General features: G+C 38.5%; 3 protein-coding genes across 4 annotated transcripts in view; 1 reads left to right on the forward strand and 2 right to left on the reverse strand.

Annotated features, from left to right (window-relative positions):
• Positions 1–27,471, reverse strand: part of UVRAG (UV radiation resistance associated) — a 379,149-nt gene that overhangs the window by 85,640 nt on the left and 266,038 nt on the right. The window contains 1 exon segment of the mRNA XM_055091530.1: positions 9,427–9,505. Coding sequence (XP_054947505.1) covers positions 9,427–9,505 — 79 coding nt within the window.
• On the forward strand, positions 12,117–13,284 carry LOC102975307 (U6 snRNA-associated Sm-like protein LSm4). 2 transcript variants are annotated; one of them, XM_007121509.3, is made up of 2 exons: positions 12,117–12,795; positions 12,840–12,989. In XM_007121509.3, exons 1-2 carry the CDS (start codon positions 12,550–12,552, stop codon positions 12,987–12,989), a joined length of 396 nt encoding a protein of 131 aa, XP_007121571.1. In that variant the 5' UTR covers positions 12,117–12,549. The 2 variants fall into 2 exon arrangements, with proteins under 2 accessions (XP_007121571.1, XP_028357024.1); XM_028501223.2 differs by having other exon boundaries at positions 12,117–13,284.
• LOC129392875 (tomoregulin-1-like) overlaps positions 15,212–27,471 on the reverse strand; it is a 21,002-nt gene continuing 8,742 nt past the window's right edge. The window contains 1 exon segment of the mRNA XM_055091529.1: positions 15,212–20,480. The gene's annotated coding sequence lies outside the window, so the exon portion shown is untranslated.

Below are 27,471 nucleotides of genomic sequence, written 5' to 3' on the forward strand. Positions count from 1 at the left end.
AAACAATAAATGCTGGAGAGGGTGTGGAGAAAAGGGAAGCCTCTTGCACTGTTGGTGGGAATGTAAATTGATACAGCCACTATAGAGAACAGTATGGAGGTTCCTTGAAAAACTAAAAAGAGAACTACCATATGACCCAGCAATACCACTCCTGGGCATATACCCCGAGAAAACCAGAATTCAAAAAGAGTCATGTACCACAATGTTCACTGCAGCTCTATTTACAATAGCCAGGACATGGAAGCAACATAAGTGTCCACTGACAGAGGAATGGATAAAGAAGACGTGGCACATATATACAATGGAATATTACTCAGCCATAAAAAGAAATGAAATTGAGTTATTTGTAGTGAGGTGGATGGACTTAGAGTCTGTCATGCAGAGTGAAGTAAGTCAGAAAGAGAAAAGCAAATACCGTATGCTAACACATATATATGGAATCTAAAAAAAAAAAATGGTTCTGAAGAACCTAGGGGCAGGACAGGAATAAAGATGCAGATGTAGAGAATGGACTTGAGGACACAGGGAGAGGGAAGGGTAAGCTGGGACGAAGTGAGAGAGTGGCATGGACGTATATACACTACCAAATGTAAAACAGATATCTAGTGGGAAGCAGCCGCATAGCACAGGGAGATCAGCTTGGTGCTTTGTGACCACCTAGATGGGTGGGATAGGGAGGGTGGGAGGGAGATGCAAGAGGGAGGAGATATGGGGACACGTGTATGTATAGCTGATTCACTTTGTTATAAAGCAGAAACTAACACACCACTGTAAAGTAATTATACTCCAATAAAGATGTTAAAAACAAACAAACAAAAAACCACCATGAGATACCACTTTACATCTAGTAGGAGGCTATAATAGAAAGGACAGAAATTGGAACTTTAATACATTGATGGTGGGAACGCAAAATGGTGTAACTGCCTTTAGCACACAGTCTGGCAATTCCTCAAAATGTTAAACATAGTTACCATATGGCTCAGCAACTCCACTCACAAGTACTGCGTTGGCCAAAGAGTTCGTTCAGGTTTTTCCGTAACATCTTATGGAAAAACCCGATCAAACTCTTTGGCCAACCCAATATATACCCAAGAGTAATGAAAACATGTCCCCACAGAAAACTTGTATCTATACATTAATGCTCATAGCAGCATTATTCATAATGACCCCAACGTGTAAACAATCCAATGTCTATCAACTGATGAATGGACGAATGAAATGTGGTATATCTAGATACATCTTTGAATTGCCAAAAAGATTTGTTAATAAAAAGCAATGATTGATGCATACTACAATATGGATGAACCATAAACCTATGATGCTAAGGGAAAGAAGCCAGTCACAAAGACCACATATTTTATTCTATTCCATGAAATGTCCAGAATAGAAACAGAAGTGGAATGGTGGCTGCCTAGGGTCGGAAGTCCTAGGGGAACAGGGAGTGACTGCTAATGAGTACAGGGTTTCTTTATGGGCAATGAAAATATTTTAAAGCAGACTGGGGTGATAGTTGCACCACTAGTTGAATATATTTTAAAAAACATTGAGTTATACATTTTAAGCGGGTGAATTGTATGGTTTGTGAATTATATCTCAGTAAATTGTTTGTTGTTAAGATATAGGACTTTAAAAAATAGTTTCTACTCTATTATTGGCAATTTTGTAGGCAGCAGGAGGTAATGATGGCATTTTGACTATTAAAATAACCTCGGAATTTGTATTCTTGACTCCAAGAAGAATTAAGAAAATAAAAATGCATTTTCTCCTCATGCATCATATATATTGAACTGTATGTTAAAGAAATAGACATGAATTTAAGCTGCTGGGTATAAACTGGCATTGATCCCTTCTAAATAGCTGTGCACTGTGGGCCCCATGAGTAGTCAAGTTTTACAGAAAGACCATGTCCCTGGCAGAACAGAAGTTTCCAACTGTTTTTGGAAGGAGAAGCTACTGTTACTTTCTATGAAGTCTTAAAGTAAATTGAGAAAAAAAGAGAGGTAATAGAGTAAAAAGAAGAGAGGTCATGAAATCTCCAGGATCTAATCCTAGTTCTACTTAATTCCTGATCTCCAGGGTCTCATATGTAAAAAGGCAGATGTCTGTGACTTATCCACCTCATAGGATTGTAATAAGGCCCACATTAAAAAAGAAAAAAAGAAGAAACAAAGTGGGATATAAGCTGGATCTGACCTCAGAAGATTTGATCTTGAATTCTGTTTGTCATTTAATAGCTTTGTCATCCTCGAGAATTTAGCATAGCAGCAACTCAATCTCTTAACTAAAGATAGACCTGGTCAACGTACTTCACAAGGTATGAAATGAGATACAGAAGTGTAAGTATACCAAAAGCCATTAAGTTCAATACAAATTTAAATCATCATTAATATTTGTAAACTACACCCTCAAAGTATTACTCTTACGTCCCTAAACTTTCAAGAAAGGAGAGAAGCCTGGCTCAAGAAAACTCAAAAGCAATAGGGAAGAATCCACTGATAGCTGCTGGCCTGAGGATTTGTATTGCACAGTACTACCAGAATTCAAATTTGTAGGACTCTTATATAATGTTTCCACATTTGGGGAACTGACACATGTGTCTTGGTTTATCAGACTATGAGCAATTGAGGTGTTTTATAGGAAATCTGGGTGACTACATTCTCTAGGACGGTGGTTCTCAAACTTTTTGTCTCAAGATCCCTCTACTCTTTTAAAACTGAGGACCCCAAAAAGCTTTTTTTTTGTAGGGCATATACAAATATGAAACTGAAAAAGCTTTTAAGCATTTATTAATTCACTTTAAAATAATAATAGAAATCTATTACTTGTTAATATAAATACCATTTTTAATGAAAAACAAGCATATTTTCAAAAAAAGAAATTTAGTGAGATGAGTGACATTGTTTTACATTTTTGCAAGTCTCTTTTGCAATGTCTGCCTTAATAGAAGACAGCTGGATTCTCATATATTCTTCTGCATTCATTTTGTTACCACATGTTGTTTCATGAGAAAATGTAATTGGGAAAGAAAGGAGTATTTTAATAGCCTTTTTCAGATAATTGTATTCTTCTCTGATACTACCTCCAAACTTAACAAGTAGTAGCTTCTTAAAGGTTAGTAGCAATGTAGAATCTGAAGCCATTTCAATATATTTTTTACAGCTGTTACATTAAAATCCACTGGGGTGGGCTTGCTTGGTGGCGCTGTGGTTAAGAATCCGCCTGCCAATGCAGGAGAAACAGGTTTGAGCCCTGGTCCGGGAAGATCCCACATGCCACGGAGCAACTAAGCCCATGCACCACAACTACTGAGCCTGCACTCTAGAGCCTGCAAGCCACAACTACTGAGCCCGCGTGCCACAACTACTGAAGCCCACGTGCCTAGAGCCCGTGCTCCCAGCAAGAAGCCACCACAACGAGAAGCCTGCACACCACAATGAAGAGTAGCCCTGACTCGCCACAACTAGAGAGAGCCTGCGCGCAGCAACGAAGACCCAGTGCAGCCAAAAATAAAAATAAGTAAAATAAAATAAATTTATATATATATAAAAAAATCCATTGGCGTTTTTGCACTTTGAAGAGATCTTTAGCGGTACATGACTTCATAGCAACATACATTGGTCATTTTGAAAATACTGGCTCACTGAGATATATACATTTTAAATGCTGACACATTCATTAAAAATATTTTAATCTCATTTGTTAAATATCACTACCAACTTCATCAAAAACACCTTTAAGAAACGGGAAGCTGTCAAGGTCATGGTGGCAAATGCAAGTTTTCCGACATACTACTGATACTGTCATTCAAAATCTTGAATCTCATCATCAGCTGATTTCCTTTAAGAGGCTCACTTCATTCATTTTTGAAAAAAATGTCTGCCAAATACCTAAGTCTGTATAGTTGGCTGCGTGTTAGTCAATCTTTCAAGATGGTGCTCCATGAAAAAGATCAGCTGGTTTAGTTAGCAACTCAATTGCACAAGTGCTTTATGCCTATTTCCCTTTCCATCACACAGAATATTAAAAAAATATGTAGTCAAGGGTCAACATTTAATATAATTAACTTTTACTGCTTCATCAAGGACATTCTTTTTTTTTGCTGCATTGGGTCTTTGCTGCTGCACATGGTCTTTCTCTAGTTGCGGTGAGCAGGGACTACTCTTCATTCTGGTGTAGTTCAGTAGTTGCAGTGTGTGGACTCAGTAGTTGCAGCGTGCGGGCTCAGTAGTTGTGGCTCATGGGGTCTAGAGGGCAGGCTCAGTAGTTGTGGCGCACAGGCTTAGTTGCTCCGCGGCATGTGGGATCTTCCTGGACCAGGGATCGAACCCGTGTCTCCTGCATTGGCAGGTGGATTCTTAACCACTGCGCCACAAGGGAAATCCCAAGGACATTCTTAAGTTAAACTGGTTTTTGTGGTTTTGTTTTGTTTTGAAACTATGAGTTTGCTGAAAGTGCCCCTTTTTCTATCTTAGGTCAACAAACTCATGTTCTGAAACCAATTTCCTTTCCCTCTCCCTAAGACTTTACTCCTTCAAGTATCCCTTCTTTACCTTGTATTAGCAATTGCTCTCTTCATTTGATCACTCTCATCAGCATATAAACCTGCCCTGATATTTCCCATCTTAAAAAATAAAACACACCAAAAAGGTTCCACATCTCCACAAATAAAAAACAAAAAACAAAACAAAAAAACCCAAAAGACCTCCCTTAAACCTACAGTCTTTTCCAGTTATGAACCCACATGTCTATCTCACTGCACAAAAAACACCTCAGAAGGGCTGTCTATAATCAATGGCACTTCCTCACTTCCTATTCACTCTTCAACACACCTGCTGCTCTACTGAAACTGCTCATTAATGACTTCCATGTTCCCAAGTCCACTGGATACTTCATCTGACAGAGGAGTTCACAAATTTAGTTGTTACTCTTTCCTTCCAGAAATTTACTTCTCTTAGTTTCCAAATTATTACTTTCTCCTGGTTTTCTCTCTACCCAACTGGCCATTCCTCACAGTCTTTGCTGGTTCATCCTCCTCTATCCAACATCTAAATGTGATTTCCCAGGGCTAAATCCCACGGCATGTTTCTGTCTGCATCTGTCTCTCTCTGCTCTGGCTAGCTCTGCACTCTCTTCCTGGTTGATCGCACCTGGTTCCATGGATTTAAACATCGTCTTTATATTGATGACTACCAAATTTGTACCTCTAGTAACTGACCTCCCACCCTGAGTTCCAGACCCATATATTCTGTTGCTTACTTGACGGACTCTGCTTTGGATTTCTAAAAGGCAAATGAAGCTTAACATTTCCAAAGCAGAACTTTTGGTTCTCCCAACCCCCATCTCTTAGACCCTTCCCCATCTCAATAAACAGCATTTTCATACATCCAGTTGCTCATTCACAAAACCTAGTAGTCGTTCTTGATTACTCCTTTTCCTCCATCTCACATATTCAATCCATTAATTCATCTCCCATAATATACTGCAACATATAACATTATATTAGTTTCAGGTATACAACATAATGATTCGATGTATGTATATACTGTGAAATAATCACCACGATAAGTCAACATCCATCACCACACATAGTTACAAACTTTTTTTTTTTCTTGTGGTGAAAACTGTTAAGATATACACTCTCAGCAACTTTTGAATATACAATACAGTATTAACTGTAGTCAACATGCTGTACATTGTGTCTCCAGGACTTACTTATTTTATAACTGTAAGTTGGTAGCTTTTGACAACCTTCATCCATTTCTACCACCCTCTACCCCCACCTGTGATAACCACCAATATGTTCTTTTTATCTATGAGTTTGGGTTTTTTTTTTTTTTTAATTTAGATTCCACATGAGTGAGATCTTATGGTATTTAATTCACTTAGCATAATGCCCTCAAGGTCCATCCACATGTTGCTGCAAATGCCAGGATTTCCTTCTTTTCATGGCTGAATAATATTCTACTGTGTGTGTGTCTGTACACACACACGTACACACACCACATTTTCTTTATCTATTCATCCACTGATGGACACTTAGGTTATTTCCATGTCTTGGCTATTTGAAATAATGCTGCAATAAACATGGGGGGTACAGGAGGTATCTTTTCAAGTTAGTGTTTTCGTTTCCTTTGGACAAATACCCCAAAGTGGAAATGCTGGATCAAATGCTGCCCTTTTCACTTTGCAGGGTGATGATGAGGGTCGCATGGATATATATGTATATATATCATAAACTATAAAGCTTTCCACAAACATAAGGTAAAAGTATTATAATTTTTGATTTACTACTTTTTATGCTCTAGGAACTAAAAGCAAACTACTGTGCTATACACAAATACTAATATAATGTCCTTATGAACTTACTGACAATTATGGCAGGAGTTGGTTTCTTAAATCAACCTTAATTACACTGTACCTGAATTTTACCAGGCCCATGCCTATAGTGTTGCAGGCTGCCCAACAGGGAAGACTATTTCCAGCCAAAGGGGCTGGCACTTGAAAAATATTAGTAAATGGTGCTAAGAACAAGGCATTTTGCTTTATTCACTTTCAATACCCAACCCAGCATATACACCCCTTTAGACAATAGTGACAGGAAGAAGGCAAGCAGACCTTACCAACCCTCTCAGCTCTTCAAACAACACTTGAGGATTTCTACTTGAAGGCCTGTCTTTCTAAGCTTGTGCTTTCAAAACTTGAGCTGGACTGATCCCAAATACTGAAGTAACAAATATTACTAAATTCTGTCATTTCCTCTACCAAAAAAGTGATTTTACTACTATTTCTGGCTGTGATGAAAGGTCCTATTGACTATTCAAATCCTCAACCAAGTTATGGATGCAGTATTAAATGACTTCACTCCTTTTTCTCTGGCACTTTAACACATGCCAATGCTTTCATCCACCTCCACTAACGTGGCTTATAAATTACTGAGGTGGGACCATTTTAATAGTATGATTTGTTCACATCTCTAGAGTCTAAATGGGACTGACTGAGAAGACAAACTCCCCTTTGACAACATGTATTGGTATATATGTATATAAAAATAAACCTTCACAAGTTGGAAATATCTTATTAATATAATACCTGGTTAGGAGCCATAATAATTAATGGTTCTTTGATTTGTTATAAGTTGAAATGTAAGAAAGTGATGGTAGTAAGGCTAAAGACAAAATGGAGATAAGTGAAAAAAGTTGAAGGTCAGAAATTTGCTAAAAGTTTCTTTCTAAATGCTCAGAAGAGGCTTTCTGAATGAACCCTGAAACCTAAGAAAGTCTGTTTATAAGAAGTTTATTGTCATCTCCTTTTAAAACTGCCATCACAGTGATGAAAAAACACTAGAGAGCAAGATACTTGCTCCTTATGGAGTTAGAGTGGTTAACCCATTAAACACACACACAAATGTAATCTCTCAATTTCAAAGAGTATAAAGTTGCAGAGGATACAAAATTACTAGAAGTAATCCATTTTTTAAACAGATGAATAAAACTAGTTCTGCATACTCGTGGCCTTGGTTCAGTTAAGAATAAAATCAGAAGCTACCTGGGAAGTGCTCTAAAATGAGGACCAAACAGGTGCTAGAGCTGAGTCTGATGTGAAGGGCTGGCTGTCCCAAATTTTCCACTGCACATAGTCAGCCTCACTGTTGGTCTTGTTCTCAAAGCAAGCTGGGCTATTCTTAGCACCCCTTTATACCATACTTTGCCATTCCTATTGGGCCCTGAGAAGAAAGAATTAAGTGTGTGTGAGTGTGCACGTGTGTGTTTGAAGCTGGCATTTATGAGGAAATCCAGGGATTTCAGCCCTAGCCTTAATTAGGAGTAGGTTTCACCTGGAAACTTCCAACAGACTTCTGATCTTAGGCCTTATGTGTTTAAAGCAGGAAACAGAAAATAGGGCAAAGAGAGAAGAATCTCTGAACTCGGATCAGAACTTAGTTCTACTAAATGAGGCCAACCTTCCTGACATCCTGACTCCCAGACTCTGGACCCCAGTCTCCAGGTGCTCTTTTCTACCTTGGCTGACTTCGCTGGAGGTACTCTCTAATTTACTTAGACCTCTTCTCCCTTAATGTATCCTTAGTCTGGCCCCTTCTTGACCATTTCTGTCTAAGTACCACCTTTTCTATGGTATGACATCTGTGATCAATAATGTGAGCTAGGTAGCCTTGAAATTAAGGCCCTGTTTCCTAGACTGAGATACTCTTCTGCCAAAAATGGAGAGATGGAAAGCATCAGTGTGGGAAGAATGGCACATGGAAAGATGAGTCATGGGCCAGAGGCTGTGAGCAAGCCTGCTTGCCTGGAATGAAGAACATGAGCTGGATGGCAGTAATAATAAAAGCAGTATGAGTGTGAGGTTATAAGCAAATGATTAATCAAGGACTGCACACTAGAAATTTGATCCAGTATCAGAAAAGTATAAGAGTCTTAATAAAAACCAATTTTTTAAAAAAACATTAAACTGAGATTAGATGAGGGGAAGAAAGGCAAAGATGACACCATATGGAGGAATTATTCTAGATCCATCAGAAATGAATATGGGAATTGTTCAGTGAGTCTTCAGAATCATACGGATAAAAGGCAACTCAGGCTCATAAAAACAAAAGCATCACAAACCTTATTGCCTCTATAAAAAGGAAAGGTCTGAGGATACAGCTGATAATGTCACTAAATAACAGCCAAACAGTGGGATCTCCTCCATGTGATATTCCAATTGAAAGGATCTCCAAATAAAAACAAGGTGCTGAAACTGATGTTCCTTTACAACTAGAAAATTTATGGCATGTCTACCTCTTGAAGTAGAGCCAAGTGAGCTAAGGCTATGCTATATATTTCTTTCAGGAAAATGCAAACCCAAGCATCTGATAGCCTTTCTATGGCATGTGGAAAGGCATTAAGTGAGATACGAACTGGTGTGATGTTGCAAGAGCCACAAAAATCCAAGCTGGGTTGGAAGGACCATGTGCTTGGTCTTTTCTTTGGGGCCCTGGATAATAGATGAGGAGACTATTAGGGACTTGCGAAAGTCAGTAAACCTTTACTCCGTAAACAACTCCCAATGCAAAATGAGCCCCCAGAAGTGGTCTAAGAGAAGAAAGCTGTGTGAGAAGAAAGCTATTATCAGTCAAGCTGTAGAGGCAAGAGGTTATAAAGCCCACACATTCAAGTACAGTCTACTAGCAGGTAACAATTCAGTAAATGGCTTCTGAGTTTAGCAGGAGGATTGCAATTTGTACACATTGCTTCTTTATGGTATTTATAATGGCACAGAAAAGGACTGTGGCCAAAAAAGAACTTTGCATTGTCACTGTAACTAGTTAAATAGGAGTCAACTGTAGTACTTATTCATAAAGAGGGTTAGAGATCCAAGAAAGCAGGCTGCATGTGGGAAGTAGGAGAGGAGTAAAGAGGACTTACTTACCTGTGCTATATTTTTGTTCAGAAGATAGACGCCGTAATCAAACTGCAACTTCTCCCCTCCTTTTGGGTATAATGGAAACCTAAAAAAGGTAAAGTAGGGTCAGAAGTTTTCAAAATCTTCAGTAAAACAACCTCCAAGTTGTTGACAAAGGCAGAAGTTTCCTGCCTACGGCATAAACATCTGAAGACTTGGACTAAGTCACTTATATAGTCATTGTAACCTATTATCTCAATATCTTCATAACATTAGTCAAATAAGAATGATGGCTGCTTTGTTTCAAAGAAAAAATTGAATAGGCATGCAATAAGGGACAAATATATAAGAAAGTGACCCACTATCCTCAAGGAGTTGAGGCCACTATGTCTCATATTTATATATCATAAACCTACCACCCTGAGATTAAGATCCTAGAATAATACTTTGGACCTGACATCTCAACTTCTACTAAAAGGGACAGAAAGATTAAGAAAAATATCAGACGTGAAAGCGACATCTAAGGTTTCTGTTGCTAGTCAAATCCACAGCACCAATGAGCAAAAATTCATCAAAAATTCATTCACATTCACAGGGGTGGCTATTTGGATGTTACTTCTCCAAGGCAATGTACTCATGCCATAGAGTCCTCATAAGACTTTCCATTTTAACCTGATTCACTGAAGCAACAAAGGCATGAAATCTGTAGCTCTTTATAAAAGTGATGAGTTATTTTAGGGAGTAAGTTTCCTTCACTATTTCCCTTTTCCTACTCCTGCAAATGAAGAAGAAAAGGTTAGAGTATATCTATGTTCTAGTCATATTTTCCCCTGATTCTCAAGACCAAGCATGCATTTTGGCCTCTGCAACAGATTCTCTACAAACAGATCAATCACAACTTAGACAGAGTCAAGAAGAAACTTTACTTTCCTTAGTTTTGCAATATCTGACTATTCTTAAGAATAACATAACCTTACAGAAATAAATGGTAGGTGACAATTACTGGATATTCTTACTTTCAATTGTGTTTTAATTGAGGAAAAGATACATTCCATAATGCTTGGAGGATACTGTTTTCTAGGGAAAATGAAAGAAAGGAAACAGAGTTTAAAGCTTTATATTAAATTCTCGAGTTGCTGATTATATAATGTCCAAAAGGTAAATTTGTCGTACTGTAAAATTACAGGCACTGGGGAGCGAGCAAGGTCATGATCTGTCTGTATTCTCTACAGTGGAACACCAAATGCTTCATACACCCATCAAGAAGATATAGCTTTGTATTTAATTGAAGCTATAAAAAATAAACTAGGACATACGGTTTGGCCCTAAATTGAGATGCATTAAAAATGACAGCAAAGCAAATTCGGGATAAGCAAAGTGTAACACACCAGGCTTTTACAGGGTATCTGGGAATCATTCAAACTTGTATGGGGTAGCCTGCAAAGAAACTACCAAACTGAAAGGATATATCAACAAAGGGGAAATTATGAAGAAATTTACTAGAGTCCTAAGCTCTATGCTGTATAGTTGTTACACTATAAACCATTACATGTAGACTATCTGCATAGCCCTCCAAACTCACAAATATCTCCACTTCCAAGTTATAAATGCAGAAACTGTTTCAAAATGTTGGAAAAGTAAACTGAAGTAAACATACATTGAAAACCAAGCCTCTGAATCCTGAAGAATGGATCTTATGACACTGACTTTATTACTTCATTGGGACTTCTTTATAGAAAGAAAGAGCCCCAAGGTGTGTATGTACCATTAAAACAAATCTAAAGAGTGATTAGAGCCAAAGGTTCAAATAGGGAAACTTTAAGACAGATCAAATATTAGGACAGAGTTCACATCTTATATTGCTTTCAAATTCTTAAGGGGTCATGTCAAGTTGAACAGTATAATAGCTTCTAACCATTACACAGTCATCTTACTCTGCGAAAGTACATGGATTTATAGATCTACTAAGCAATCTAGAAAAATGAAATCCATCTAAAAGGGTAAAACCTATTACCATCAGGACATAAGATACAAATCAAAGGCATCTTAATTCAATATACATAGAAAATCTCATTAGCAAACTGCAGAAGGTTTAGATAAGAATGTGGTCATTCAAGTACAACCAGAAAAATGTCCTTAGCACCATAAATAGAATTAATTTAAGGGAGTATTAGATTAAATAACTAGAGGAATAACTATACATTTCCTATTATTATATTTTTACAGAAAATGCAATGAAAATGAGCAATATTAAATTCTTTTCCAAATTAAATTATATTTCCAAGTTGTTTGAAAAATTCACTGACTCTACCTGGTAAAAGTCAATGAATTAGAAAGCAATAACCAGATTATCTGTGAAGATGGTTTGGAGCTCTTTAGTACCTAGTAATTTCTGTGTGATTAAAGAATTATGACATGAGTACCAAAAAGCCAATGTGATCCCGGGCTGTATTAACAGAAAGAGAGCAGATAACCAGGGAACGTGCTAGTGCCAACTATCAATACTTAGTACTGGGTCAGATGATACTGACAGATCTATGTTTAGTTCTGGGAGTTAATATTTCTTTTTACAAGTATACAGAAAAATAACTGGAACCTTTCTTACAGATTATGTTTCTTATAGGTTTTGTAATAATCTCATTTGACTATAAAAAGCATGCAGTGAAGCAGAGTGGTCCAGTGCTTTTGTTATTTAAAAGAAACTAACTTGCCTTGGTCACCTATTTAGTGGAAAAGATATGACACCTCAGCATTAGGTCTTCAGTTATATACTCAGTATTCTTTCTATTGTCACTGGGTCCTTTAGAGAAGAACACCCAGAATGGTTAGAAGAATGGGAGCCATAGTTTTGAGAGAAATGGTTGACGGAACCACAGGTGTTTAGCCTGGAGGGCAGAAGTCTCATGGACAACAAATGAAGGACTTTCAGAGAGAAAAAAAGCTGGTTTTGTTCTCATGGCTTCAAGCAGGAAAACCCAAAGTTGATGGCAAAAAGTTACAGGAAAGTTGATGTCACCGCAGCATTAGTCAAAATCCAAAAGATCTTGAGTAGAGGAAGCTAAGCAGAGGCCGGTCAACCAATAATAACCATGCGGTGAGCTGCAGCGGCTGTGGTGGAAGTGGCCGGGGAGCCTGGTCCCCGCTGGCACCATGCTTCACTTGTGGCTGCTGAAAACGGCTCAGAATCACCCATTGTTGGTGGAGCTCAAAAACGGGGAGACGTACAATGGGCATCTGGTGAGCTGTGACAACTGGACGAACATCAACTTGCGTGAGGTGATCTGCAAGTCCAGGGACAGGGACAAGTTCTGGCTGATGCCCGAGTGCTACCTCCGCAGCAGCACCATCAAGTACCTGCGCATCCCCGATGAGATCATCGACACGGGCAGGGAGGAGGTGGCGGCCAAGGGCCGTGGCTGTGGTGGCCGGTCAGGGAGGAGGTGGCGGCCAAGGGCTGTGGCTGTGGTGGCCGGCAGCAGCAGAAGCGACAGAAGGGCCATGGCACGGGGTGTGCCGGGAGAGGAGGGATCCCAGGGACCAGCAGAGATCAGCCAGAAAGGAGGCCGGGCAGAGAGGCGGGCAAACAGTGAGCCGCCAGCCCCTCTGTTCCCCAGAGACTGAGCCGCAACCACCGAGCATCTGCTCCCACCCCCGAGGCCGCTTTTCTACGTTCCAGTTTATGAGTCTGTTCAGAACAAAACGAAGAGGCAGGTGTCCAGGTAGGACCCCCTGCCTGTCATCTGTGATCCTCCTCTTTTTTTTTTAGCCAGGAGTCCTACAGTTGGAAAATGTTATTCTGTGCTTCTGGTTTTGTGAAGTCGCAGCAGACTTGATTCCTGGAAGATTCTGTATGTAATGCATCTTTAAAGGCCTCACTCTTGTTTTAAGGTCAGGCATTTTCCAAACAGGTCTGTTTTGCATTTTGTGTTAGATCCCTGTGTGGTGAACAGAGGGGAGGTTTTTATTTTAAGCTGCTTTCACTGAGACTGACAGCCTGGAGAATTTCCTGAAACACAGACCCCAAAATTGCCTTTTCAAAATGAATCCAGATGAACCTTTGTCTCAGAAGCTGTTCTGGGGGACAACACTGGGCCCCGTCCCATCACTTACTCTCTCCCTCTTTGTGTGACAAAAAAACCCAACAAAACAAAACAAAAAAATGAAAAACTACAACTATGAAAACAAAAACAAAAAACCCCCATGCATTCAGGGGTCTAGTGGGCTGAATGGTGGTCCCCCTGAAACATATGTCCATATCTGGAAACCCAGAACCTGTGAATGCAACATTATTTGGGAAAAGGGTAAGAATCTTGAGATTAGAATATCCTTGAATATCCAGTTGGGCCCTAACTCCAGTTAAGTGTCCTTATAAGGACACAGAGGAGAGACACAGAGAAGAGAAGGTCACCTGAAGATGGAAGCAGAGACTCGAGTTACACAGCCACAAGCCAAGGAATGCCTGGAGCCAGCAGAAGCTGGAAACGGCCAGGAAAGAATCTCCCCTAGAGCTTTCGGTGCCCTGCTGACACCTTGATTTTGAACTTCTGGCCTCCAAATTATGAGAGAATAAATTTCTGCTACTTTAAGTCACCTAGTCTGTGGTAATTTGTTACAGCAGCCCTAGAGCCTAACACCGGGGGAATCAAACACTGGATGGCCCATTGGACTCGATGAGGAATAATATCTCATCTGTCTCCAAGATTCTGTAATTCTGAATATGCCAGAATAAATATATTGAATATAACTTCATATTTCCTTCAGGAACCAAGAAAATATTTCAAGAGTATAATGCCAAAGGGTCATGATGATAGGCATCAGCTAAGGCTGCAAAGTAGACCTACTGAAGTGCTAGCAAATGAAATGTGAGAAAAAGAGATTCATATGTATGGTCTGAAAGTAGGAAAAGTTTTAAAATTAAATTTATATGTATATAAATATTGTATATAATACATATTCAAATTACTTCACATGTGTGTATGTATATATGAAGGATATGCCACAATCAATTTGGAATAAAACTGTAAAAGAAATTTATGTTGAACCTTTCTTATTTTCAAAAGATACAATTACTATAAGCCCTTCCCTCTCCTCCCCAAACCAGACATTTTTTAAAAGGACTCCAAATTGGTTAGTTTCTTGCCTTCACCTTCGGAGCCCCACATCCACGTCTGGTTCTTTGATGGCTCAGCTGGGGATGAGGATATGGCTATAGTTAATTCAAAATTTTTATTATGCATATTAAGATCACTTCTGCTCATTGTGTTTGTAGAAAATGTGACAACACATCCTCAATATGTTCTGAGGCCATGAGTCTACTTCAAACTCAACTTACTTTCTCCTGTCTAGATTAGTCTTCTCTCACAACTTTTATCAGTTACTCAGGCTTAGAGTGGCATTCAATTTTTACCCTTTTTTGCATCTTATATATGCAGTGATTCACCAGGTCAACAAGCCATTTTTCCTGTGAAACATTCTCATCTCTCCGTTCCCAATGCCACTCTAGAAAGTTCTTTGTTGTTATGTGGACTGTAGGATGTTTAGCAGCATTCCTGTCCTCTACTCACTAGAAGGCAGTATCATTATTTTCCTTCTTAAGTAAGACTTTTTATCATGTCACTTAGCAGCCATGCTTCCTAGCCAGTTATTGTTTTAAATTTCAACTTGTCTGCCTAGCTTTCAAGGCCTTAGTGATCTGAACTGTCAGAGTTATTTGCAACCTTATTCTGTTCAAGTGGTTTTCTCATAGTCTCATGAACACACCAAGCTCATTTCTCTCTGCCTTTGCACACTTCCTGAAAATGCCCATGTCTCTCTTTCCTTCCACCTGGCAGAGTAAAAGAGACTACTATGTTTTACTTTGTCATGACTAAAAAAAGAAAAACTCACATTTTTCTGCTGAGCTGTATAATAACACTAAAGCTTTATCTATAATTCATTCCAAGTTGATGAGGATGCAGTAAAACTGTAAGGCAGGCCAGAGGCACACAAGATAAGAAATGGCTGGAGCAGAGTGAGGGAAAAGGAAGAGGAGATAAAGTCAACAAGGTAATGGGTCCAGATCACGCAAGGTCTAGTAGGTCAGAGTAAGGACAGAGGGGAAGCTCTGGAGGGTTCTGAAAAGATGAGAGACACAGATGCTTTGGCTTCTCTGAGAGAACAAACTGCAGGGGAGGAAGAAAGGAAACATGGAGAGGCTACTGCAAAGACCCAGCCAAGAAAAGAGGGTGGTATAAACCAGGATGGTAGCTGTGAAAGTGGTGAGGAGTAACTGAATTCTCGTATTTTGAAGATAGATCCAAATGATTTGTTGAAAGATCTTATATGAGGTGTGAGCAGCAGAGGAGTCAAGGATAACGTCAGAGTTTTGGGCCTAAGTAACACATAAAATGAGGCTGTCATCTTAATTTGATAAAAGTACAGGAGACATTAAAATAGACAGCTAGGGGGTGGGGTGAGGAACAGAGTATGAGTGCTCAGTGCTAGAAGACTGGGTTGGAGAGGTCAGCAGGGACCAGACTGCACAGGGTCCTGTAAACCACAAGACATCTAGACTATATCCTTAAGGACAATGGGAGGATAATTAGAGATTTCTTAAGCACGAGAGTGACAGAATTGGGGTTTATATTTCTTAAAGACCACTCTGGCCACAGTGCAGTAAATGAACGGGAACAAGACCTGGTTAGGAGGCTGTTGCAATGGTTCAGACCAGAATGGTGATGGTTTTGATTAGGGTTCCAGTAGTGGAGAGGAACATATGTGAATAGATTTGAGCTATGATTTGTAGGTAGAGTGCTACACTCTGTGATAGACAGTTGTGACAGTGGTGAAGACAGAGGGGTCAAAGATGACCCTTCGGTTTCCTGATTGAGTAACTAGGTAGATAGTGGTGTCTATGAACTGAGATAGGGAATGCTGAGGAGGAGCAGGTGTATATACTTGACATGTATATAATACAGATAATATATTTTACATAAAATATACATAAAGTTTAGAGAAATTTGGGGTAAAAATATCAAGAATTACAAAACCTTAAAGGGAAACTGAAACCCAGGTGTGAAGGAGATGGCCTAAAAAAATCATAAAGAAGAGGGTTGTTTCAGAGCCTTAAGAATATCAACAAGAGATGGGGAAATGAAAAGGGGCCTGAGAAGGATTGCTCAGAAAGATTTGAGGAAAACCAAGTGTCTCACCAGAAAAGCACAGAGAAAGTGTTAACTTAAGAAGGAAGATATCAGTAGTCAAATGCTGCTGACAGTTGAAGCAACGGAGACATGAAGACATGTCTACTGGATGTAATTACATGAATTCATTGGTAGGTAGCTGTGGTAATATGGTAAACACAAGTTTAAACGAAGCAGTGGGAGATGAAGGAAGACTGGTATGAGTTCAGGAGTGATGAGGTGAGGAAAGGGAGATGATGTGAAGTTTGCCACAATGAGAAGAAAGCTCAGGAACACGGTGAAGCAGAGTGGGATGCCCTGAGAAGGTGAGAGGGAACAGGGTCTCCATCCTACAGGTGGTGAGAGCACAGGAGAAGGATTTGCCTTAGATGGCAGGTGGGCCAAGTCTCCCATTATACCAGGAAGGATGAAAGAAACTGATCACTATGGAAACAGTTTATTCACTCAACAATTCTTCACTGAACTCACACTGTGTGCCAGGTATCGTGCTAGGTGGTGGGGATACAAGGGTGAGCAAACACAGACAATGGAGCTTAAAGTCCAGTGGAGCAGACAGACATTGCTCACATAATCGCACCAACAAATACATAATTTATAAATTAAGTACTCTGAAGGAAAGGAACACTATTCCAGAAAAGAGGTGGACAAAAAGACTGAGAGAGTCAGGGAAGACTTCTGAGAGAAAGTGACATTTTAGCTGAGACCTCAAAGATGAGTAGGGGACTTCCCTGGTGGTCCAGTGGTTAAGTCTCCGTGCTCCCAACGCAGGGGGCCCGGGGTTCAATCCCTGGTCGGGGAACTAGATCCCGCGTGCAGCAACTAAAAGAGCCCACATGCCGCAACTAAGACCAAGTGCAGACAAATAAATAAATAAATTTTTTTTTTTTTTTTTTAAAAAGAGATGAGTAGGAGCTAAGGGAAGGAATGTTCCAACTAAAGAAAGCAGCGTATGTAAAGAACCACTGCAGGGGTAAGCACGCTGCTTCATGGAATTAAAAGAAGGACAGTATAGTTGGTCTGAGGGGAGTTCTGGCGAGAGAGGAAGCTAAAGCTGGATAGGAAGGTAGACTATGCAGGGCCCTCTAGACCGTGTCAAACCGCAGTCTGATTTTTTTTCCTAAGAGAAATAAGAAACCATAAAAGGACTTTAAACAAAGGTGTAACTTGCTTAGATTTTCATTTGATACATTCCTTCTTTAATTAACCCTTCCTCCTTGAACTTTCCTGACAATGACCGATATGCATTTTGGAAAAAAAAGATGCTGATTGCTGTGGAGAATGGTTTAGAGAAGGTGAGACCAGCGTGTTGCAGTAATCTAGGTGAGAGATCACAGTTGCTTAGACTAACGTGGTGATATTAGAAATGGAAAAAAGGAGACTAATTTGGAAGACTTTTAGAAGATAAATCATAAAGATTTGGTTATGGTTTGGAAGTGAAGGGTGATGGATAGAGAGGGATCATGAAGAACTCAATGTTTTGTTTTGCCCAAATGAATGAAAGTTTGATCAAATGGTAGAACAACTTCAACAAAGAAATGTAATAGAACTGCTGAGCACTACTGAGAGCCCAGAAATGGTAATTAATCATGAGTTTATGATACTATTGCGTGACTCTCTACACATCTGCTTGGGTGCAGCAGGTACAGAGAAAATGGACAACAGGGCTGTAAGAATGACAAAAAGTCACGGGGGGCGGGGGCAAGACAAAGGTGTTACTAAAATAATGGGCCATATAATCTAAACTAGATAAAAAAGCCAGGTCTGAAGGTCACCAAGAAGAACAATGAACAAGAGGCTAACACACAAGCTGAAGGAGCTGAGGTAATCATCAGAGAGCAGGATGCTTGAATCAGATTCTGGATGTGGACTGAAAGAAATGATGACATGATTCAGAGAGTAACCAGGAGAGTAGATAAAAACTATGGGATGCAAGAGATCACTGGTGCCAAAAGATCAAGAAAATTAAAGGCTAGGGTGTTGAATGAATCATCCACTTGTGTGTTAGTGTCACCCATAACGGCAAGATTTTGAATAGAAAGAGAAAGACTGTTTCTCTTTCCTATGTTACCTGTTTCTTGTTTCTCTGTTGCCAAAACACATGATGAGTAATGGAGTTATAACGGAGAGACCGAAAGAGTGGTAAAGCTGAAGAGCATATGTCTCAGAGGAATAGGTTTTCGTATGTTTGCTTTGCCAACAGGGTGAAGAGGTAAGAATCTAGAAAAACCAACGAGAGGAAGAAAACCCCAATCTCATCTCCTGAATCTGAATACCTACTAGCACATAAGAAAATTAATAGCTACTAAATGGGTATTCGTGGGGTCCTCAGGGAAAATTCAAGTTCAGTTAGGGCAAGAGATAGGCTGAATTCCCTGAGAAGAGCCTGAAGATACAGGAGAATTTGCTGATTATACAGACGCACTTTCAGAGGAAGCAGCTGGAGGACAAGAGGGCTGGGTCAGGGTCGACAAAGGAGAGGGCATTTTGAAGATGATGGAGATGATTACAAAAGGTTTTGATGTGTTTCGATGGAAGGTTGAGGTATTCCCATCTGGTAGCTTTTATTTTCTCTATAAAGTCAGAAATGGGATGATTTATCAAGAAGGAAAGGGACAACTGGGGATGGGGAAAAAAAGAGAGAAGGTTTAAGACCGTCATGTACAAGGAGAATCAGATATCTAGGATGTATTAGTCCAACTGAAATAGATGACTTGAATTTACAGTGCTCCAATCTTTCCAACAGTTTGATTTTTTTCCCCATAGGTAAGTGGGTTAGAGGAAAGGATGATGGGATAAGAATATTTAGGAATATTGAAAAGAGAGAAACTACAAGCATGAAGCCACTAGGGTAATGACAGTGGCCTAGCCAGGGCAGGAAGATGGGGGCAGTCTATAAGGAGGTGCATAAATCTGCAGAGACTTTTAAAATGATAATAAAATGGGTTAAAAACAATGAATCTAATGCCGAATGGCAGTGATAAAATAATCCTCCCAGAAAAAAAATCTTTTGTTGGTCTAAGTTCTAAACAATTGCTGCAATGACTGTTTGATTTCTATATGTATGCAATCTTCAAATCAGGATGTTTTCATTATGCATACACTAATAAATATTATATCAACATGGAAGTTAATTCAAAGAACTCCCAGCTGTACAGTCAGCCCAACGAAGTGGACTAAACTACACACTTCCAATTTGATTAAATTTCAAATGGTTTGGAATCTTCGAAGCTTCCTTTGGACACAGTTTGTGTCCCCAGACTGTCTGGTATAACATATTCCCACATATTCCCGTGTTTAAACAGCAGGTTCAAGATAAACAATGATAGCAATGTGCAATTTTTCTTAGCTCCGAATTATTTTTTTTTCCTGGTGTAGTTTTAGATAAGGTTATTCAGATACAAAAATATTTACAATCAGCCTTGAACAAGGTACAGTAAAATACAAACCTTTAAAATTGCTCCCTGAAGATGGGCACACAGAAACTGTTCCAAAGAAAAAGTATATATATACACGTATTTTTTTTTCAATAAAAGAAAATTTTCTGCTTTTCTTTTTTGGCTATTATCATCTGCTTCATGTGATGATTATTACCGAAAATAATTTTATCATATAGAGAAAGAGGTGTTGAAAATGATCTACTCCAAGTGTCAGAACACTAGGTACATGCTACTGAGAAGTGGTTTTGAATTGACATTACCTTCTCTAGACCCACAGGCATGGGAGGTAGAAGAAACAGTCTCCTCTTGAGAAGGCTCCAGGGTAAATGATACTTTCAGAAGAGAGCCAGTGATTTTACTTAACCTCTAGCAGTTGTATACTACACATATATAGTAAAGAGGTTGAAGACTTGTATATATTATAGTCACTGAAGAGGGGTTTCAGAAAACACAGAGGAAAGGTCTAGGAGGGAAGTGAGGAGAGAGAGATAATAGATCAAAGGAGAAGCAGCAAACAAAAGATAACAATGTTGAAATAATTCATGGGCAGAGGGTGACAAAAGTTCTTATAAAAGAGTAAGAAGAAGAGCGATCTTCCCCTCTCCTCCTTTGGGGAAGGAAGAGAGAGATAATGTATAATAGGGAATCATATATACCAGTGATAAAAAGATACTAAATTTGATATAACGGGTAATAAGATGCCATCACAAGTTTTTAAAGGAGAAATTACGTAATGAAAAGATTTACATCAGATTATTCTCTTTGCCAATATTAAATATAGTTCTTTAGACAGAGCTGTACTAAAAAGAGAAGGGAATTGCGGGGAAATTGAATTCCAAATAATTTCAGTAAGAAGGTTAAAAAAAATCCCCATTTTTAAAAAACTTTGTAAGTTGCAGGGTTGTAAAAATTGTTAAAGAATTCAGAATCAATTTCCTTGTAGAAACCTTCCACTTTTTCCACACCCTTTTAGTAACTGTTGAAAAATATTCTACAGGCAAATTTCAGTGAACAGAGCAAAATTAAAGGATGGAAACCATGTCTATTTTAATAGTCATTTTTATAAAATAAAAATTCTGCCAAGTAAATCAAAATCACATTCCACAACATTAACAGCCATCCTGCATTTGCCCAGGTTTAACAGCACCTGTTTCTCACAAAAATCTGTAAAGTTTTTTAATTTTTTTTATTTTTATTTATTTATTTATTTTTTTTGTGGTATGTGGGCCTCCCTCTGCTGTGGCCTCTCCCGTTGCGGAGCACAGGCTCCGGACGCGCAGGCTCAGCGGCCATGGCTCACGGGCCCAGCCGCTCCGCGGCACGTGGGATCTTCCCAGACCGGGACGCGAACCCGGTTCCCCTGCATCGGCGGGCGGACGCGCAACCACTGCGCCACCAGGGAAGCCCCAGTTTTTTTATTTTTAAACTACAATTAAGTGTGCAAGGTGCATAAACCTACATACTTGGTAATGCCAAAAGATGTTTCCATCTGGAATATGAACTTGGAAGAAAAACTGCTCACCATTTTAAATTACTACTTCACAATGTGTGCACATAATATAGATTTGCTTAAATATATCAGTGCAACTAATGGTATATGCTCTGTAAGCCACTTAGGTGCTCAAACCTTTACATCAAAGTTATTTATTTAATTATAATACCTATTTCTGGGGGGAGAAGAAAAGTAGAAGGGGGATTTAGGTGTAAGAAGTTAAGCTTTGAAGTCAGAAAGGCATAGACTCAGGCCCCCAGCTTTGTTACTTAACTTGGGCATACTACTCTGAACCTGTTTTCAAATCTCTAAAATGGGTTTAATAACACCAATCTTCCAGGACTGCTTGTGAGAATTAAAGTAAACAAAAAAAAGCAAAGACCCAGCACAGTTACCAGGATACAGTAGGCATTCAATTACCATTATTACTATGCGTCACCTCCCCAGTACCTATCTGTAAGTGCCACAAGAGAAGATACTATGTTTGCTGTACATTAATAGGAGGCAAGGAACTCCAGCACCAGAGTAAAAGAGCCAGTGAGCACTGCCAAAATAACAACAGGGATGCTGATGCTGGATTTTATTTACTGAATATCTATTATGCATTAGGTATTGCACTTAGCATACATTATCAGTACAGTACAAGCACCTGTCCTATTATAGGCACTGTTATTGAGGTGCCCAAGGTCACACGGTCTTTTCTAACACTCAACTACAACCACAGATCTTACCCCACTCGACCTCACCCCTGCCCCAAGTTGGGATTAGCTATTCCTCTCTCATAGAACCCTGTACACTCACCAACGCAGGACCTTTGACACTATTTTAATTGTGTGTTTATGCCTCTGTATCCTTCCACAAGAATGGAAACTGTTATTAATACTGTATCCTAGTTCCTCGAGCACAATGTCTGGAACATTTTTACCTGTTTAATGGAGGGAGGAGGAAATGTAGGGATGAAGTGGTAGAGCTAGAATTCCAACTGGTGCCTTTTGACTCCTCATCTTAAACTAATTCTACACCATGGACTCAAGCCCCACCCCCACCCAGTAATAATCCCATTTTGTAAATTTGTATTATTTTGTAAATTTCACTTAGTCAAGATTTCTATAAAAAAATTGTGGGATTTCTTCAACTCACAAATGAGATGTTCATGAACCAAATTATTACCAAATTTACCACTGATTTCGTAAGCTGGCACCTTGAAAACAACCAAATCTAGCTTTTATGTGGCAACCTTTTGGGTTTAGTAAGTCAAAAAGGCAGCGAATGTTGACACCAATAACTATAGATCTTATTAAAGTCCAAAATGCAACTCCTAAAATCCTAGTAACAATATTACATACATTTATTACTTTGGAGACTTACATAAAGCAAAGCAGACAAAAAGCTTGGAAATAAATCCACACATTTTTGAAATATCCACTTAATTTCACTAAATTGATTTTTCAATAACTGTGTGCATAAATCTGTTAACTACCTAAGTTTAAAGGTTAATTCAAGATCATCTATCAGAAAGCCTAAAAACTTCTACCTGCTTTCTAGACGTCAAAGCTCAAAATTGCATACATAAGTTAGCTAAAGTCAGTGTTCTAGAATGAATAGGCTGTCTACAAATTCCAAATATTCAGAATATATTTGAGAAAGATGTATTTCAATTATGGAATTACAAAAGGAATTACCTCAACTCATAATTTTACCCAATTTCAGCACACAAAAAGACAATTTAAAGGCCCTTAAAGTCATTCTGTTTAAGTATGGATTTCACAGGAGGAGGAAACTTGAAGAATCACTGATCTGGGAGCAACCAATGCTAACGCCTAGGTTGTCATAATCAATCTGCTTTAATTATCAACAAGTTTTTCCCATTTCTGACCAGTCATTTGGAGCTGACCTTTGACAAGTACTTACAAGTCATCGAAATCTCATTTTATTTTATAGCCTCATATTTGTTACTGGGCTAATCTTTACCTGTTCTACATCACACAACAGCTTACATATTTGAATGGCCCAGCAGTAAATTTCCATGGTCCCCCTGGGTCAGTCAGATGTTAGCTGTTAAGTAAAGCTAAAAGGATCTATGCTTCATAAATTTCCTTCAGGGTCCACATTTGCTCTTACAGGCTAGGCTTTCAAGCCCAAACATCTTTATAGCTATGTGCAGTGATTTATTAACTCCTCCTTGTTTTTATTCAAAAAGATCAATCACATATGTATCAATAAGCTGGTGTGCTGGTGACTGCTTTTTATTGTAGATATAACCACCTGCCTTTAATACAAACTTGAGTCTAAAGCTTTTGTAAGCTATTGCGGATTTTAACAACCTTCACCTGTTTCTAATTTGGTACAAAACATATGGTTTAGCTCTGCTATTTTGTTCTAAGCCAGCCTTTCCTCTTATGGACCCAACAATATAAAAGAAAACAAATCCAGAGCACAAAAACCTAAATTTGGAGGATGTTACACACACACACACACACACACACACTTGGCCCATTACTTCTGAATAGCAGTTTTGACATATAACAGGAATAAATTATTATTATTAAGTTTCCTTTTTTATTTTTTAAATTTTTATTTATTTATTTTAACATCTTTATTGGAATATAATTGCTTTACATTGTTGTGTTAGTTTCTGTTGTATAACAAAGTGAATCAGCTATACGTATACATATATCCCCATATTCCCTCCCTCTTGCGTCTCCCTCCCACCCTCCCTATGCCACCCCTCTAGGTGGTCACAAAGCACCAAGCTGATCTCCCTGTGCTATGCAGCTGCTTTCCACTAGCTATCTATTTTACATTTGGTAGTGTATATAAACTCAAAATGGATTAAAGACCTAAATGTAAATTATTTTATAGTTATGAAATAATTACATTCCTTTGCAAACAATTAGATGTGTCCTACATTACTCTTGAGGTTTCTAAGAATTATGTTCAAACTGTGAAAATGGCTGTTTAACCTTAGGACCTCAAAAAAGGTAAGAGCCATATCTAGTTGCCTGTGAGGTTACGGAAGAGAGTTCCTACCTTTACATTCAGGAATCTACATTTGGCCAGGTGAAACCAAGGTTTTCTTTTCTCTTTCCTTATCCCTCTCTAAATTAGACCAAAAGTTTAAGAAGAGGCAGGGTGCCGGCAAAGAGAGAACCACCACCTAACACAGCATGGTAAAGTCAATACTAAAATTAAGAGTGTCTGGGTGATAGGGCAGGGAGGAGTAAATCCTCAGGAAAAAGTGACCAACAGAAATGTCTAGGAAAGGCAGAGAAGTCAACATAGCCTCCCACGGCTCTCCCAGACTCTTCTTCACATAGTTACTTTTGCAGTCATGGTGGGACCTGACAACACTGGCCACAGCTGGCATTTAATCTCCCATTCAAATTCCTCTCATCCTTTGAGTCCCAATGCAAATACTCAATCCACTGAAGCCTCCCCGCAAGTCCCAGATCAGAATGGATGGTACTTTAAGATTCATCAGTATTTATCCTCCGTTTGGAAGCAGGTAATCACATTACAGATTTGCTTTAAGATAATATATTTACATATCTCTCTCTTGTACAATAATCTACATAACAGGTACTGAATAAATATTTGTTGAACTGTATTAAATTGGTTTACAAATAAAAAGGTTTTGTATAAATAAAACATACTTAAAAATTAATGTTTATTTATCAAAAGAATACGTGTACATGGTTTAAAAAGTCAAACTGCTCTACAAACTTGATGGTAAAAACATTAGCTTACACGTTTCTTAGGTAATACCTTACCTCTCCCTCAACTCCTAAACCCCTGAGGCCAACAATTCTCAATGCTTTAAGCTGCTTTTTAAAATATTTACCCTACATATACATAATTAATATTCTATATTCCTGTTTCTTGATTCTCTGGTTTTAAAAACAACCTATTGACAACCTACTGGAAAAGATGAGGATTTCTCTCTTTTACACATTGCTTCCCCATCTCTTCCCCAAACAACCATACTTCTTCCTCCCATTCTCTCAACAAGGTCAAAGCCACATTTTGGGGGAATTCCCTGGCAGTCCAGTGTTTAGAACTCAGCGCTTTCAGTGCCAGGGCCCGGGTTCAACCCCTAGTCAGGGAACTAAGATCCCACAAGCTGCACGTGGCCAAAAATAAACAAACAAACAAAAACACATTCTTTGGTGAAATCAATGTTCAATGTTACAGTATTATAACTACGTAATTATTATTTTGAGTAGAGCCATATAATGAATGATATTTATATTTTCTTTCTTTTCAACTTGGTTCTTCCTGGAGTTAATTACCATCTAATTTTTTCATTTGTTAAATTTATTGATGTACCTCTAACTAATTCATTCTCTGACTCCCTGAAGGCAATGAGAATTCCCTCAAAATATAATTAAATACATCAGATAATCTTTCATTCTTTCTTTGTCCTCCTGCTCTCTAGGCCAGTTGAAGAGTTGACCTTCTACAATTTCCCTTCACCATCATCCTGAGATCCCTCTGCTTCTCTGCTGTGCTGGATCCCTTCTTTTCCTTGAATGATGTTTTACTTTTACTTGGTTTATTCCCTTGTATTAATAGAGCACATCTTCCAAGAGTTTCCTAGGAAAGGTGCATAGGGAGATTTTTTTTTAGGACCTCCATGTCTGAAAAGACTTTTCTACCATGTATTTGACTGATAGTTTGACAGATACAGTAGGCACACCTGGTTTTTACTGTGCTTCACTTTATTGTGTTTCGCAGACACTGCATGTTTTACAAATGGAAGATTGTGGCAATCCTCCATCGAGTAAGTCTATCAGCGCCACTTTTTCCAACAGCATTTGCTCACTTCACCTCTCTGTGCCACACTTTGGTAATTTTTACAATATTTCAAACTTTTTCACTATTATCATATTTGTTATGGTGATCTGTGATCAGTGATGTTTGCTGTTACTATTGCAAAAAGATTATGACTGGCTGAAGGCTCAGATGATGGTTAGCATTTTTTAGCAGTATTTTTTAATTAAGGTATGTACACTGTTTTTTAGACATAATGCTACTGCACACAACAGACTACAGTATAGTGTAAACATAACTTTGGTATGCACTAGGAAGCCAAAAAATTCATGCGATTTGCTTTACTGTGGTGGTCTAGAATCAAGCCCACAGTATCCCCCAGGGATGCCATATATAAGCCAAGCTTACAGAAATAATTTTCCCACAGTATCTGAGGGCACTGTTCCATCACTTTCTACCTTTCAGTGTTGGCTTTGAGCAGTCAGATATCACGATTCCCATTCCATTGTATTTTTCCCCCTCTGCAAGGCTTCAGAATCTTCACTTTACCTTTAGCATTTCGAAATATCACAGTGCTTGGTACTCACCGGGCTCCCACAATCTGAAATCAAGTCCTTCAAATTATTAGAATTTTTCTTATGTTATTTCTTGAATAATTTCCTACCCTCTTGTTTTCTCTTCCTTTTCTGTACTCACCATTAAATGAATGTTGGATTATCAGATATTTGAAGAATGGCTCTGATTTCTTATCTTTTCTCTCATATTTTGAATCTCTGCCTTTTGTATTTTTTCTTTTTTTGAGCTTTCCTTAACTTCACGTTCCAACTTTGTCCTGTTTTTTTTATTCCATCATTTTACTTTCTGAAGCTTTGTTTGCCTGTCTTTTAACAAACGCTCGTTTTCATACCATCTTGTTTTTGTTCTTAGATGTAGTACTTTCCCTTGTCTCATAGAGTATATTAATAGTCTTTAAATTTTGCTTTTTATAAAAAGTTAACTTTATTTATTGAGGTATAATTGACATATAACATTATATTAGTTCAGCTGTACAACATTAGATATTTATGTGTTTTTACTTTTTGTTGATCCCTATTCTTTCTTCCCTTCACATTTCTTTTTTGATTATTTATTTTGGCTTCTGTATCTCTTTTTTTTTTTTTTTTTTTTTTTTTTTTTTTTTTTTTTTTGCGTT

This window comes from Physeter macrocephalus, chromosome 16 (genome assembly GCF_002837175.3).
Source record: "Physeter macrocephalus isolate SW-GA chromosome 16, ASM283717v5, whole genome shotgun sequence".
Taxonomy (NCBI): Eukaryota; Metazoa; Chordata; class Mammalia; order Artiodactyla; family Physeteridae; genus Physeter; species Physeter macrocephalus.

What these genes read in the sequence shown, in the direction of transcription:
- LOC102975307 (XM_028501223.2), top strand. Translation starts at nt 12,550, where the DNA reads ATGCTTCACTTGTGGCTGCTGAAAACGGCTCAGAATCACCCATTGTTG.